The sequence below is a fragment of the Bombina bombina genome, chromosome 5 (assembly GCF_027579735.1).
Source record: "Bombina bombina isolate aBomBom1 chromosome 5, aBomBom1.pri, whole genome shotgun sequence".
Lineage (NCBI taxonomy): Eukaryota > Metazoa > Chordata > Amphibia > Anura > Bombinatoridae > Bombina > Bombina bombina.
In genome coordinates this window covers 633,731,436-633,746,521 of record NC_069503.1, presented here as the reverse complement: position 1 = coordinate 633,746,521, position 15,086 = coordinate 633,731,436, and the positions used below count along the sequence as shown (strand labels likewise).

The window sequence follows — 15,086 nt, the reverse complement described above, 5'->3', positions numbered from 1 at the left end:
GATTAAGACAGAGCACACAATTTTTAAAAACTTTCCAATTTACTTATCAAATTTGCTTTATTCCCATGGTATTCTTTGTTGAAGGGTGTCTGGAGCACTATATCACAGGAAATATTTCTGCCATCTAGTACTCTTGCAAATGGATAAAATTATTGCAAAACTGCTGCCATATAGTGCTCCAGTCATGTGCACGCTCCTGAGATTTCCAACAAAAGATACCAAGAGAAGGAATAAAATTTGATAATAGAAGTAAATTAGAAAGTTGTTTAAAATCCCATGCTTTATCTGAATCACGAAGATAAATGTGTTTCAGGTCCATTTAAAGGGACAGTCAAGTAAAAAAAAAAACTTTCATGATTTAAATAGGGAATGTAATTTTAAACAACTTTCCAATTTTCTTTTATCACCAATTTTGCTTTGTTCTCTTCGTATTCTTAATGAAAAGCGAATTCTAGGAGGATCATATGCTAATTTCTTAGACATTGAAGACTGCCTCTAATCTGAATGCATTTTGACCACTAGAGGGCATTAGTTCATGTGTTTCATATAGATAATATTGAACTCATGCATGTAAAGTTACCCTGGAGCCAGCACTGATTGGCTAAAATGCAAGTCTGTCAAAATAACTGAAATAAGGGGTCAGCCTACAGAGGCTTAGATACAAGGTAATTACAGAGGTAAAAAGTGTATTTCTTTAACAGTGTTGGTTATGCAAAACTGGGGAATGGATAATAAAGGGATTATCTTTCTTTTTAAACAACAACAAGTCTGGTGTTGACTGTCCCTTTAAGCATAACATAAAGAATGTGAATAAACAGGATCCTGGGATTTTGTATGATGCACAATATTGCATGACAATAGTACATACAGCAGAATGATTTACTAAAATATTTTTTTTTATACACTAAGGGGTACTTTGTCACTTACTTTGGTGAGTCTTGATCTGATGACCTTGAAAGGAAATTAAAAAGGGAAAAAAAGAAAATAAAGACATCAGACAAATACAAAAATCTATATCTTTGAAACTCAACAGAACATCTTGATTGTATAGGAAGCATTTTATGTTGTTGAAAGGAGTTTGCCTCTAGCTTAGGGTTTCCAACTCCAGTCCCTAGGACCTTCTAACAGGCCTGAAATAAGCAGGACCTTGAATGACATTAGATAACCATAATTAAATAGCAGCTATTTACATCAACAGTGTATTAAGATATCCTGAAAATCTGGCCTCTTAATAAGCACTCAGGGCTGGAGTTAAGAAACCCTGCTTTCAGTAGCAGACCTAATCAACCCAGGGCCCTGGTGTGAAATTTTTATTGGGCCCCCATGGGTAACTCAGTAGTAAGCAAAAGTAATTATATACATACTGCTCTGTATAATGATTTTGAGGATAGATTAGATATTAAAGGGACATGAAACCCAAACATTTTCTTTCATGATTCAGATAGAGAATACATTTTTAAACAACTTTCTAATTTACTTCTATTATCTAATTTGTTTCATTCTCTTGGTATCAGTTGTTGAAGGAGCACCAATGCACTACTGGTTTCTAACAGAAAACATGGGTGAGCCAATGACAATCGGTATATATATGCAGTCACCAATCAGCAGCTAGAAGCTAGGTTCTTTGCTGCTCCTGAGCTTACCTAGATAAACCTATTAGCAAAGGATAAGAAGAGAAGGAAGCAAATTAAATAATAGAAGTAAATTGGAAAGTTGCTTAAAATTGTATTCTCTATCTGAATCACGAAAGAAAAAATTTGGGTTTCATGTCCCTTTAAGAGGGTTAGGGAGATATAGATTGATAGATAGATTTAATGGACTTGCAACCTGTACTTATAAAAGCCACCCCCCATTGGTATTGTACACATTCTGCTCACGGTTATGTATAGACTGGCTGCAATGGCTCCCCCAGCACTTGGGCCCTGGTGCACCAATGCTATTGCTGCCCTGTCTGCTTTAGCTATTAGGTCACAAATGGTATACAATAAATTATTTCATTTTCATGAACATTTTAATAAAAACGTAACATTTGCCGCGGGCTTCCAACTGATTTTAGACAGCTACAGTCTATGGAATATAAACTAAAGGTAAACAGAAAACAGACAAGAAAATAAAGTATTCCTTTGAATATTTGGTAATTTTTTCTCAAAGACATTGGCCTAGATTCATAGCTGTGAGGCTGCCGCACTAGTTATGTTTATAGGCTGGTTCCTAGATTTTGAAGAATTTGTCAAACCCTGCTCTTCTTAAAGGGCCATTATATTCAAAATCGAAGTGCTCCAATCATGTAATTTAAGACTATTGACCCAACACAGCTGAACCAATCAACTGCTAACTGGGAAAATACCTCTAAGTAAAGAAACCAAACATACTTCCCCAAGTAAGCTGCTAGCTTTGGCTTATAGCACTACTAGTTACCAAGCAACCCTTTAAAGCAACATTAAACACCTTTTGCTTTTGTGAAAAAAGTGTGCTTGTCCTATGCACCCTGTGAAAATGCTGCAAATCAAATACCTGGTTTAGGAAATTTGCAAACCTAGGTTACAAAATGTGCTTTTTGCCCTCTTAGGGATCGTTTGACAAGTGCCTTTTTTTAACAAAAGCTATAGGTGTTTTTTGTACTACATATGCGCTGGAATATGCTGCTTACCAATCTAAAACTTTGTCTTTAAACAGAGTTTGCTTAACAGTAAAAAATGTATTCTACTAATCTATTCTCTGATTTTTTTTTTTATTTCCTTTCTAATACCAAAATGTTTTACCTTAAGATTGGACTTTCAATTCTCAAAGGATGATCAAAAAAGATACTACTTTTGTTTATCCTGTATGTCTATAGCTTTATTCATCTCCCTCACAAAACTGTGCGCAAGTCAGAACAAAATAAAGAAAAAATCATTTAAAATTAAAAGAAAAAAAAAAAGGTGTTGAATTTAGAATGTAAAAAACGAACAATAATGGCGACAAGACACTCACACCCCTAGAGCTTAAATCTTCTAAATATAAGGAGCAAATATATCCTTGAATTTTTTTCTTCTCCAAAATAAAAGTAATGAGATACAATCACTTATTATACAATATAGCAGCTGTCCATACATAAAATAGATCACAAATGCTTCTTAAATGAGTCAGAGATTGGAAAAGAAAAAGAAAATAACTGTTAGTGGAGCTCATCAAAGGCAAAGGTTAAAATAAAACTGTTAAGTAAACAGGATACGCAAGTTGCCTTTTATTATTGTTATATAAATAATATGATTATTTGTTTTCATTAAATACTATGGGCCAGATAACGAGTGGAGGGCAAGCGTTTGCACACACGTGATAAGGGGTTTGCGCTCCTCGGGCCTACCGCTCGTATTATAAGTTGGGCCTACCGCTCGTATTATAAGTTGGGCCTACCGCACGTATTATAAGGCAGGCCTACCGCACGTATTATAAGTTGGGCCTACCGCTCGTATTATAAGTTGGGCCTACCGCACGTATTATAAGTCGGGCCTACCGCACGTATTATAAGTTGGGCCTACCGCTCGTATTATAAGTTGGGCCTACCGCACGTATTATAAGTTGGGCCTACCGCTCGTATTATAAATTGGGCCTACCGCACGTATTATAAGTCGGGCCTACCGCACGTATTATAAGTCGGGCCTACCGCACGTATTATAAGTTGGGCCTACCGCTCGTATTATAAGTTGGGCCTACCGCACGTATTATAAGTCGGGCCTACCGCACGTATTATAAGTTGGGCCTACCGCTCAAATTATGAGTTGAAAGTAAACACGATTGGGTGCAATCACAATTTACGCTAAAATTATTAACAAAACTTCAGAGCTCTAGTTAACTGTTTCGCAAAACTAAAAAGTGTCACAAAACATATCAAAAAGACATTACAAAGTACAGATAAACTCATATTAACACAATCTAATGAAAAAGTATTAAACAAAAATTGCACAAAAAGTTATAAGGGCTCAAAGATGTGAGCTCTCAGGTGTTAGAGAAAAAAAAGTCAGCAATGGGCTTTAACATAGACATACATACATACACTCAAGGGGGAGTGTTAATTAGCGCACCATTAGTAATCTGGCCCAAGATTTTTTTAGCTTTACTGAGCTTTTTCAGATCAAATGAGTATCATTTTGAAATGCAGAACATTGACATTGGATCACACAAGATGCAAGGAAATACAGGTTTAACAGCTAACACATATGATAAAGTACATCATCTCATACAGAAGTCTGATAATATGTTAGATACTGATATATTGTTAACATTAAAAAATGTCCTTAGTTCCAAATGTATCTTACTAAAAAGAACCCTTGACTTATTTTACAATCTCTTTTTTTTTTTTAACCATCACAAGAGTTTTTTCTGATAGGACTGGAAATTAGCAGCTCCTTCTAGTGTCCACATACAATTTTATAATACATTTACTATATATATATATATATATATATATATATATATATATATATATATATTACATATCTTGTGAATTGAAAAGAGCAATTTGAAACTAAACAATCGCCCCCTTTCATCACCTCTTTCCCATTACAGTCAAAAACAGCTGACACCGCGAAGAAATATTTATCAGTGAGTAAAAATTTTCTCTAACATTGTTCAGGAAAGTTAATGGAAATTTTAAAAATATAGAACTCATATTTTAGAAAGAAAATGGACATACCGCGAACTGCGATTGTGAAAGAACTCTGAATCGCTGTCTTTTGAAGTTGGAGAACCTTTATATGTATAAAATACATCTTCTGTTTCAGTTATGTATGTCATTTCAGTGGTCAGATTATCAGCTGAAGAATGTTGTGGTTTTCTAATTTCATGACGTAACCTAGGGCTCTTCCTAAGAGAAATGGAGGAAATATATAGCTTTAGAATAAAATGTTAAAACAATGAAGATTAAAGAAACATAAAAAGAAGCAGTGTGTTAAAACCACCCACTTATTTTCTTGAAAAATGAGCACTTCTCACTGCCTACAACAAGATAAGTTCTAGTGTCACATGATTTTTGCAGTAGAAGTCCTCTACTAATCATGGACAATAAATAAACTGACTAGAGCTATTTTATGGTGTCTCCTAGTAACACTTAAAAGGAAGAACTATTTATGTGCATTGCTGTAGAGACTTCAAGCCCCTTTGAGAGGTTGTGACATGAAGTAATGGACACTGCACAAATTAAGTTAATAAAAAATAAAAGGGTAAAAACATTTTTTACTGATGAATATTAGATATTGCAATGGTTTCTATTAAAGGAGCATGAAACCCAAAATGTTTCTTTCATGATTTAGATAAAACAACTTTCCAATTTACTGCCATTATATAATTTGCTTAATTATCTTGAAGAAGTAGCAATGCACTACTGGGAGCAAGCTGAATGCACTGGGTGAGCCCATAAGACGAGGCATATATGTGCACCAATCAGCAGCTCCTACCTAGGTATCCTTTTCAACAAATATTATTAAGAGAACAAAACAAACAAAATAATAGAAGTAAATTGGAAAATTGTTTAAAATCACATGCTCTATCTGAATTATGAAAGAAAAAAATGGGATTCGTGTCTCTTAAGTATAACCCACTGCTTAGTGCATTTTTGTTACAACACTGGAACAGACTGTTTTCTATCCCATTAAGATTATAATCTAAGTATACAGTGATAAAACAGACTAAAATTGACTGAAAATAGATATGTGATATCAGTATAAAACAAACAGTTTGTAAAAAAAAAAGTATGCCACACACTGATGACCGCCACATGTTCAAAATATTATTTTTTTATGGGGGGGGGGCACTGCAAACTCAGAAGATTTCCCAAATTTGTAAAAGCATCAGCATTCAATTTTAGAATCCAAGACGCCAAGGAAAATACAGCATGAAACTTAAAAATGTGTTTATGATTTCACCATGTCATGCTAATGTTATCCCATTAAGATTATAATCTAAGTATACAGTGATAAAACAGACTAAAATTGACTGAAAATAGATATGTGATATCAGTATAAAACAAACAGTTTGTAAAAAAAAAAGTATGCCACACACTGATGACCGCCACATGTTCAAAATATTATTTTTTTATGGGGGGGGGGGCACTGCAAACTCAGAAGATTTCCCAAATTTGTAAAAGCATCAGCATTCAATTTTAGAATCCAAGACGCCAAGGAAAATACAGCATGAAACTTAAAAATGTGTTTATGATTTCACCATGTCATGCTAATGTTAGTAATGAACACCAATTACAGACCTTCTTATTAATTGTAACAATGATAAACTCCCTGTAAAACACCAAGCTGAGGCCCTAACATTCTGTTTAGCAACTACTGGGACAGAATGATGGGTTCCTGCAGAATAGGAAAACATATAAATGGTATCTTGGGAAATATCATACACTGATGTGCTTTAAGATAATTGGTCACATGGGAAAAAACATCATGTTTCACACGATATATATATAATTACAATATTTACTTGTAGCAATTCACTTTCATTGAGAAGTACCCAAATTTGGTCCAAATGGTAACAAAAAGGTAAAGATTCAATCACTACTCTAAACGGGCACGTATAACCCATTCAAGGTTATTTAGCCTATTCAATTTAGCTCACAAATACAAGATAAATCACGCAGTTGAGAGCTATTGCAAGCTGTAGTAGACTAGATTAAGACAGCCCTTTAATAACTGATCCAAATACTGTTTATGAGCAACAAAATGTAATGTTTTTATGATAGCAGTCAAAAGCTGTGACTTTAAACCACACAGTACAAGCTCATGTAACAGCACTAAGAATGTTAATTGAACCTCCTTCCTAGAGGGTTCATAGAAGTCAATTCCCATTACCATTCTTGGTAAAGCTTGACAGAATTGCTGGAACAATAGCTAAGCAACAGGTTTTGTTCAAGTGATATAAAAGAGTATTTAAATAAATCTGTTTTTGCAAAATTATGTTCTTTTAAAGTTATCATTGCGTGAGTAAAAACGTTCAATGTGCACTGTTGTGCATATTAAATATGACATATCCCTGTAAAGATATAGTCTCCAAAGGTTTTTCACACTGTGCACAAGGTTACAAGGTCCCAAACCTAAAAAAAACTGAAATGTGTTTTCTTTAAAACACAAAATATCTGAAAAATAAAAATTAAACATAAGGAGAATTACAGTTAAACTGGGGATGGATTAAAAAAAATACGGGATTGCAATGATTAAATTCTATTAGTAAGGTATCTATCTTGCTGGTTAAGTGATGTACATTTACACTTATTGATAGATAGATAGATAGATAGATAGATAGATAGATGGATAGATGGATAGATAGATAGATAGATAGATAGATAGATGTCCAAATAGGCTTTGTTTATGGAACTTTATTAGGACCTGTATCTCATCTATCAAACAATGTTGACAGGCAGGTCAAACGGTGTCAGTAAAAATACTTGGTGTAGGCGTGTTGGATATTTGTTCCATGCCTAATGAACAAACTGTAATTACTCCAAAAATTGAGAAACTTAGCTTATGTTTATAAATTGGTCAGCTTTCTAATGAAACCAAAATCTAAAAGGATTTTATTTTTTCTATTATTCGTGACAGAGTGGTGTATTTAACCCTTTAAAAACTGAGAGTAGTTTGCATATCAAAGGTAAACCTTTCTTAAACCATATGTATATTAAATTATATACACACAGATCCCACTGTGGGGCCTGTATTTTTAATATAGTAAATCTAAACTTTAATCTGTAATTTCACATAAGAGTAAATACCCTACTGTTCAACTTAGAAGCCAGAAATAACATTAGGGTGATATAATTTTGAAACCTTTGACATTTAAAGGACCAGTAAACACAACAGATTTGCATAATCAACAAATGCAAGATAACAAGACAATGCAATAGCTTTTACTCTGAATTTCAAATGAGTAGTAGATTCTTTTTTAACACATTTCAAATTTATGTATATTTCCACTCCCCCTGTACCATGTGATAGCAATCAGCCAATCACAAATGCATATACGTATAGTCTGAGTTCTTGCACATGCTCAGTACGAGCTGGTGACTCAAAAAAAGTGTAAATATAAAAGTCTGTGCACATTTTTTAATGGAAGTAAATTGGAAAGTTGTTTAAAATTACATGCTGTATCTGAATCATGAAAATTTAATAAAACCTGAGTGTCCCTTTAAGGGATATTGCACAGGGGTGTACTCTCTTTTGTTGTATACTTTGGGGTCTGTATTTTCAATATAGTCTTTCTAAAGTATTTGTTTTTGTTTGTTCATAAGTGGAAAAATTCTACTTGTCAACTTAGACATTATGCAATTATTGAGAGGTGATACAATTTTGAATTGTTTGACATTTGGGTGATATTGCACAGGGGTGTACTCAGTTCTTAAAATTAGAAGTTTTACGCTACTAGCTAGGTCAAAATGTCACTCATCACTTCTGATCCCACCCATCACCTGCCCACACCACACCCATCAACCCATCTTTGCATATCTTTAGCCATTGTGAAACACCTTATTGTGCAGTAAATTTTCTTTTCTTTATTTTAATTTTAAACCATAACAAATTAAAGGGACAGTCTACCATAGAATTGTTATTGTTTTAAAAGATAGATAATCCCTTTATTACCCATTCCTCAGTTTTGCATAACCAACACAGTTATATTAATGTACTTTTTATCTTTGTGATTAGCTTGTATCTAGGAACCTTCTTCCAGCCCCCTGATCATATGACTGTGACTGTTTATTATCTATTGTCTTAAATTTAGCATTGTTTTGTGCTAGATCTTAAATAACCCCCTGTGCCTGAACACAGTGTTATCTATATGGCCCACGTGTACTTTCTGTCTCTTTGTGTTGAAAAGAGATTTAAAAAGCCTGTGATAAGAGGCAGCCCTCAAAGGCTTAGAAATTAGCATATGAGTCTACCTATGTTTAGTTTAAACTAAGAATACCAAGAGAAAAAAAGCAAATTTGATGATAAAAGTAAATTGGAAAGTTGATTAAAATTAAAAGTCCTATCTGAATAATGAAAGTTTAATTTATACTAGACTGTCTCTTTAAGTCATCTTAATTGTTACACACATATACATTTGCTGGTCATTTTGCACAGTGTATAGACAACATTTATCTCCCTCTCTACTCGCCCAGGGAAATAGTATATAGTTCTTACCAATTTGGAGTAATAGGAGGAGAACGGGAAGGAAGACTTTTGGTTTCAAGATTCTCCGCGGATACAGATCTCCTTAAATCTGTGTTCCATACCATACCACCAATTACTTTTCTGCATAGTTGGCTACTGGCAGACCTGAAATTTAAATAAAAATGATTTATGAATGTTAGAGAAAGTGTGCTAAAGAGTGTGTTTATTTAAGTTACGACAAGAATAAAATGGCTTCCCAGATTACACTTGGAGCCCCCTGGTTCCAGAGACAGAATACACTATGAAAGCAAAGTGATACACTGTGTAATGCACATGCTTCCTTGTCAGTCAAGCACTGAGCAAGCAGCTCTATACGGAACAATATTAATGGGGAACATGTAAAAGGTGCTGATCATGAAGTTTTTATAAACAAAAATGTAGCCTATACTAATGCACAAATATTGCAAAGTGCATTCAAATAGTATGGTTGGGATGTGCAGAGTCCTCAAACTATTTAAAATGTATGTACTTACAGTATCTTAATATACACTCTTAAATTATTAATAAATGATTGAAGCGTATTTTTTTTATATGTGATCACAACTTGTTTTGTAAAGCTATGGCACACATCTATTACGGTTTTGTTAAATTAATGGGCACACCCTAAAGGGACATTCTAGCCATAGCTTACCATATTACCCAACTTTGTTTTTTTCTAGACCACTGGAACTGAGGTCTTTTATGAAACAGTTATAAATAATATGTTTCTATAATATATGATGTACAGCAAATAATTATTATAAGACTGGATACGTACTGAAAACACATCCCAAACACATTAGTAAGCTAAAGATGTAGCAAAAGATTATCCATCATAGGATCAGAAGCATAAAGCTCAGCTGCCAATGTCTCTGCACAATCCCTCTTCAATGGTTAATCACATAAAGAAATGCATTTGCTTTAACAAAAAATAGAGTATACTATGTGTACATTGTAATATTGCTTTATGAAGCTTTACTCTAATTATACAGAGATACTTGTATGAATAGTTGTGCATTTATAACTAAAAGCAATAGAGAGAGTTGTCGCTATGGAATATGGACAAGTACAATTAAAATAACGAAATAAACATGTATGAATTAATTTCTGTTATAGTCATTTCACTAAATGAGATGTGAAAGTTCCAAAATGTAAGAGATTCCAAACAACTGATAATATAAACTACTTATTTTAAAGTATTTGTCACACAGATTGGATTAGCCATGATAGCCCATTTAGGTCTAGTTTCCAAAAATTCCATAAACTTTAATGGAGATAGATTTTTTTATCATCAGTTTCCACAATTTACCACATCAATGGAAACCTTAGTCAATAGCATCTAGTAATAATACCTTTACAATAGGACTAATAATGCATATATTACAAACAAGCTTTCAAGTTGTTCCTCTCTCTGTCAGGTCTGAAGCAATAAAAATAATTATACATTAATACAATTATACATGCTGTACGGTTATTTCAGCAAGTTTGTTTCACAAAGCCTTACAACTGTAAGGTGTTCTGCCCAAGCTTTGCTTAGGCGCATCTTTCCAATCTGTAATACTTTATAACATGGATAGCCAACTAGTGGGCCATGGGCCGCATTTGGTCCGCTGCACTAGTTTTTGTGGCCCTTGAAAAAGCAAAATTAAAATTGTGTGCCTTCTAAACTTCTGGTGAGTGGGTAAACAAAAAAGCACTCTGGAACAGAGGACAGCAAACACAGGGTAACCTGCAAACTTACATAAATAAGTCCCTGTGACAAAGGAAATGTTTAGGAAATATATTATAATTTGTATATTTAATAAGCATACATTAATATGTGGCCCTTAGGGAGTTAAGAAATTGGCTATCACTGTTTTATTAAATAAGTGCTTGAATATTTCTCCTTAGCTGCTCAGGAAATACAGACTCTCAATAACTCAGGCAAATGTGACTTTAAGCTTTAAGGCCTGGATTTCAGTGATTGATTGCTTTGTCCATTTATCTCTAATCATTGTGGCTGGCAGATGTCTCTTTATGTATCCCTAAGGCATTATAACAATCTTAATGCAATTTCCCCCTCTTAGTGTGAGAGCTATATATCCCTGGGTATTTTACTACAGTATAAACATCTGTGCCCTCACATAGGATACCTTCTTTACTCCTATTATGAGCTAAAGACTTATTTCTCCTCCCTGTTCCCTAATGTGGGGAGTAGCCGATACATTGATCTTCAATATGTTCTTTAGTTCTTGTTTAATGTATTTTTGTGATAGACTGATAATAGGCCCAATATGTTCATGGATTAATTGCTTCTAGTAGATTCCTGAGGAATTTAATTATTATTTAAAATCCAGTGCACAGTAATATAAAATCATAATTTACCACAGAGCTGGGTACATGATTTAAGTACATAATTTCACCGATTTATGTTAAAAAAGAAATACAGATACACAATGCAAACTAAACTAAACAAACTAACACAGAAAGAGGAGGAATCTGCGCCAAAGGTCTTACAATTTAGACAATAGAAGTCTAGTGTTAAAGGGACATAAACCCCATTTTTTCTTTCTTTCATTATTTAGACAATTCATACAATTGTAACCAACTTTTCAATTTACTTCTATAAAAAAATTAGCTTAATTCTCTTGGTATCCAGGTGAGCTAATATCAAGAGGTATATGTTGGCAGCCACCAATCAGCGGTTAGCTCCCAGTAGTGCATTGCTGTTCTTGAGACTACCAAGGTATGCTTTTCAACAAACTTGTATACCAAGTTAACAAATTGAATGAGATAATACAAGTACATTATAAAGTTGTTAGAATGACATGCTCTGTCTGAATCAATAAAGTATACTTTTGAGTTTAGCATCCCTTTAAATGCTAATGTGTTAGCCTTTGATATATCCAGAAATTTATAAGATGTATCAATTGGATGATGGAAATAATTGCCTCTGAGACTTCATTGCTATTCCTTGTCAGCTTCTGTAAAACTCACAGTAAAAGATTTTGACAGCAAATACAAACCAATAGATCTATTCATTTAAATATCTAATGGTTATTTTAGCTTCTCAAGAACCCTTATACATAAGTAAACTCACTGCACTCTCAGTTATTCTGCAATAAGAAAGATACACCATGGAATCATCATCTGATTCTCATGTGCTTATAAAAAGTTTGTTACAAATCCAGGCCATGTGAGGTAATCACTCACATAATTTAGGTCTCAGCTGTGCTGCAAGAGAGCTTATGAGATTACCCAAATAATGTTTTGTTAATCTAAGTTGTGAATTACTTTCTTAAATCATTTGCCAAAGCACAAACATTTTTTTAAAGAACTTTGGTGACATTACCAAAATACCAACAAAACCAAAAATAACAATCTAACGTTGCTGCTATCACCTAAATAAATGTGTATTATAGGTGTGTAATGTGTGAACTAATCATTTGATGCATGTTTGTTAACAGATAAAGTGAAAATTGTCTATCTGCAACTAATGTGAAATGTGAGACAGGAATTTAAAAGAAAGTATAAGAATAAAGTCTAATAAGAGAGGGGACTTGAAAAAAAAACATAATTTATGTAAGAACTTACCTGATAAATTCATTTCTTTCATATTAACAAGAGTCCATGAGCTAGTGACGTATGGGATATACATTCCTACCAGGAGGGGCAAAGTTTCCCAAACCTTAAAATGCCTATAAATACACCCCTCACCACACCCACAAATCAGTTTAACGAATAGCCAAGAAGTGGGGTGATAAGAAAAAAAGTGCGAAGCATATAAAATAAGGAATTGGAATAATTGTGCTTTATACAAAAAAATCATAACCACCACAAAAAAGGGTGGGCCTCATGGACTCTTGTTAATATGAAAGAAATGAATTTATCAGGTAAGTTCTTACATAAATTATGTTTTCTTTCATGTAATTAACAAGAGTCCATGAGCTAGTGACGTATGGGATAATGAATACCCAAGATGTGGATCTTTCCACACAAGAGTCACTAGAGAGGGAGGGATAAAATAAAGACAGCCAATTCCTGCTGAAAATAATCCACACCCAAAATAAAGTTTAATGAAAAACATAAGCAGAAGATTCAAACCGAAACCACTGCCTGAAGTACCTTTCTACCAAAAACTGCTTCAGAAGAAGAGAATACATCAAAATGGTAGAATTTAGTAAAAGTATGCAAAGAGGACCAAGTCGCTGCTTTGCAAATCTGATCAACTGAAGCTTCATTCCTAAACGCCCAGGAAGTAGAAACTGACCTAGTAGAATGAGCTGTAATCCTCTGAGGCGGAGTCTTACCCGATTTAACATAGGCAAGATGAATTAAAGATTTCAACCAGGATGCCAAAGAAATGGCAGAAGCTTTCTGGCCTTTTCTAGAACCAGAAAAGATGACAAATAGACTAGAAGTCTTTCGGAAAGATTTAGTAGCTTCAACATAATATTTCAAAGCTCTAACAACATCCAAAGAATGTAACGATTTCTCCTTAGAATTCTTAGGATTAGGACATAATGAAGGAACCACGATTTCTCTACTAATGTTGTTGGAATTCACAACCTTAGGTAAAAATTCAAAAGAAGTTCGCAACACCGCCTTATCCTGATGAAAAATCAGAAAAGGAGACTCACAAGAAAGAGCAGATAATTCAGAAACTCTTCTGGCAGAAGAGATGGCCAAAAGGAACAAAACTTTCCAAGAAAGCAATTTAATGTCCAATGAATGCATAGGTTCAAACGGAGGAGCTTGAAGAGCTCCCAGAACCAAATTCAAACTCCATGGAGGAGAAATGGACTTAATGACAGGTTTTATACGAACCAAAGCTTGTACAAAACAATGAATATCAGGAAGAATAGCAATCTTTCTGTGAAAAAGAACAGAAAGAGCAGAGATTTGTCCTTTCAAGGAACTTGCGGACAAACCCTTATCTAAACCATCCTGAAGAAATTGTAATATTCTCGGAATTCTAAAAGAATACCAAGAAAAATGATGAGTAAGACACCAAGAAATATAAGTCTTCCAGACTCTATAATATATCTCTCTAGATACAGATTTACGAGCCTGTAACATAGTATCAATCACAGAGTCAGAGAAACCTCTTTGACTAAGAATCAAGCGTTCAATCTCCATACCTTTAAATTTAAGGATTTCAGATCCGGATGGAAAAAAGGACCTTGCGACAGAAGGTCTGGTCTTAACGGAAGAGTCCACGGTTGGCAAGATGCCATCCGGACAAGATCCGCATCCCAAAACCTGTGAGGCCATGCTGGAGCTATTAGCAGAACAAACGAGCATTCCCTCAGAATCTTGGAGATTACTCTTGGAAGAAGAACTAGAGGCGGAAAGATATAGGCAGGACGATACTTCCAAGGAAGTGATAATGCATCCACTGCCTCCGCCTGAGGATCCCGGGATCTGGACAGATACCTGGGAAGTTTCTTGTTTAGATGAGAGGCCATCAGATCTATCTCTGGAAGCCCCCACATTTGAACAATCTGAAGAAATACCTCTGGGTGAAGAGACCATTCGCCCGGATGCAACGTTTGGCGACTGAGATAATCCACTTCCCAATTGTCTACACCTGGGATATGAACCGCAGAGATTAGACAGGAGCTGGATTCCGCCCAAACCAAAATTCGAGATACTTCTTTCATAGCCAGAGGACTGTGAGTCCCTCCTTGATGATTGATGTATGCCACAGTTGTGACATTGTCTGTCTGAAAACAAATGAACGATTCTCTCTTCAGAAGAGGCCAAAACTGAAGAGCTCTGAAAATTGCACGGAGTTCCAAAATATTGATCGGTAATCTCACCTCCTGAGATTCCCAAACTCCCTGTGCCGTCAGAGATCCCCACACAGCTCCCCAACCTGTGAGACTTGCATCTGTTGAAATTACAGTCCAGGTCGGAAGAACAAAAGAAGCCCCCTGA

General features: G+C 34.7%; 1 protein-coding gene across 1 annotated transcript in view; it reads right to left on the bottom strand.

Moving 5' to 3' along the window:
* The window catches only part of PTPN3 (protein tyrosine phosphatase non-receptor type 3), a 651,525-nt gene that overhangs the window by 174,810 nt on the left and 461,629 nt on the right, over positions 1–15,086 (bottom strand). The window contains exons 14-16 of the mRNA XM_053714599.1: positions 9,159–9,293; positions 4,676–4,846; positions 928–951 (exon numbers count right to left, since the gene is read on the bottom strand). Coding sequence (XP_053570574.1) covers positions 928–951; positions 4,676–4,846; positions 9,159–9,293 — 330 coding nt within the window. The remainder of the gene's footprint in view (positions 1–927; positions 952–4,675; positions 4,847–9,158; positions 9,294–15,086) is intronic.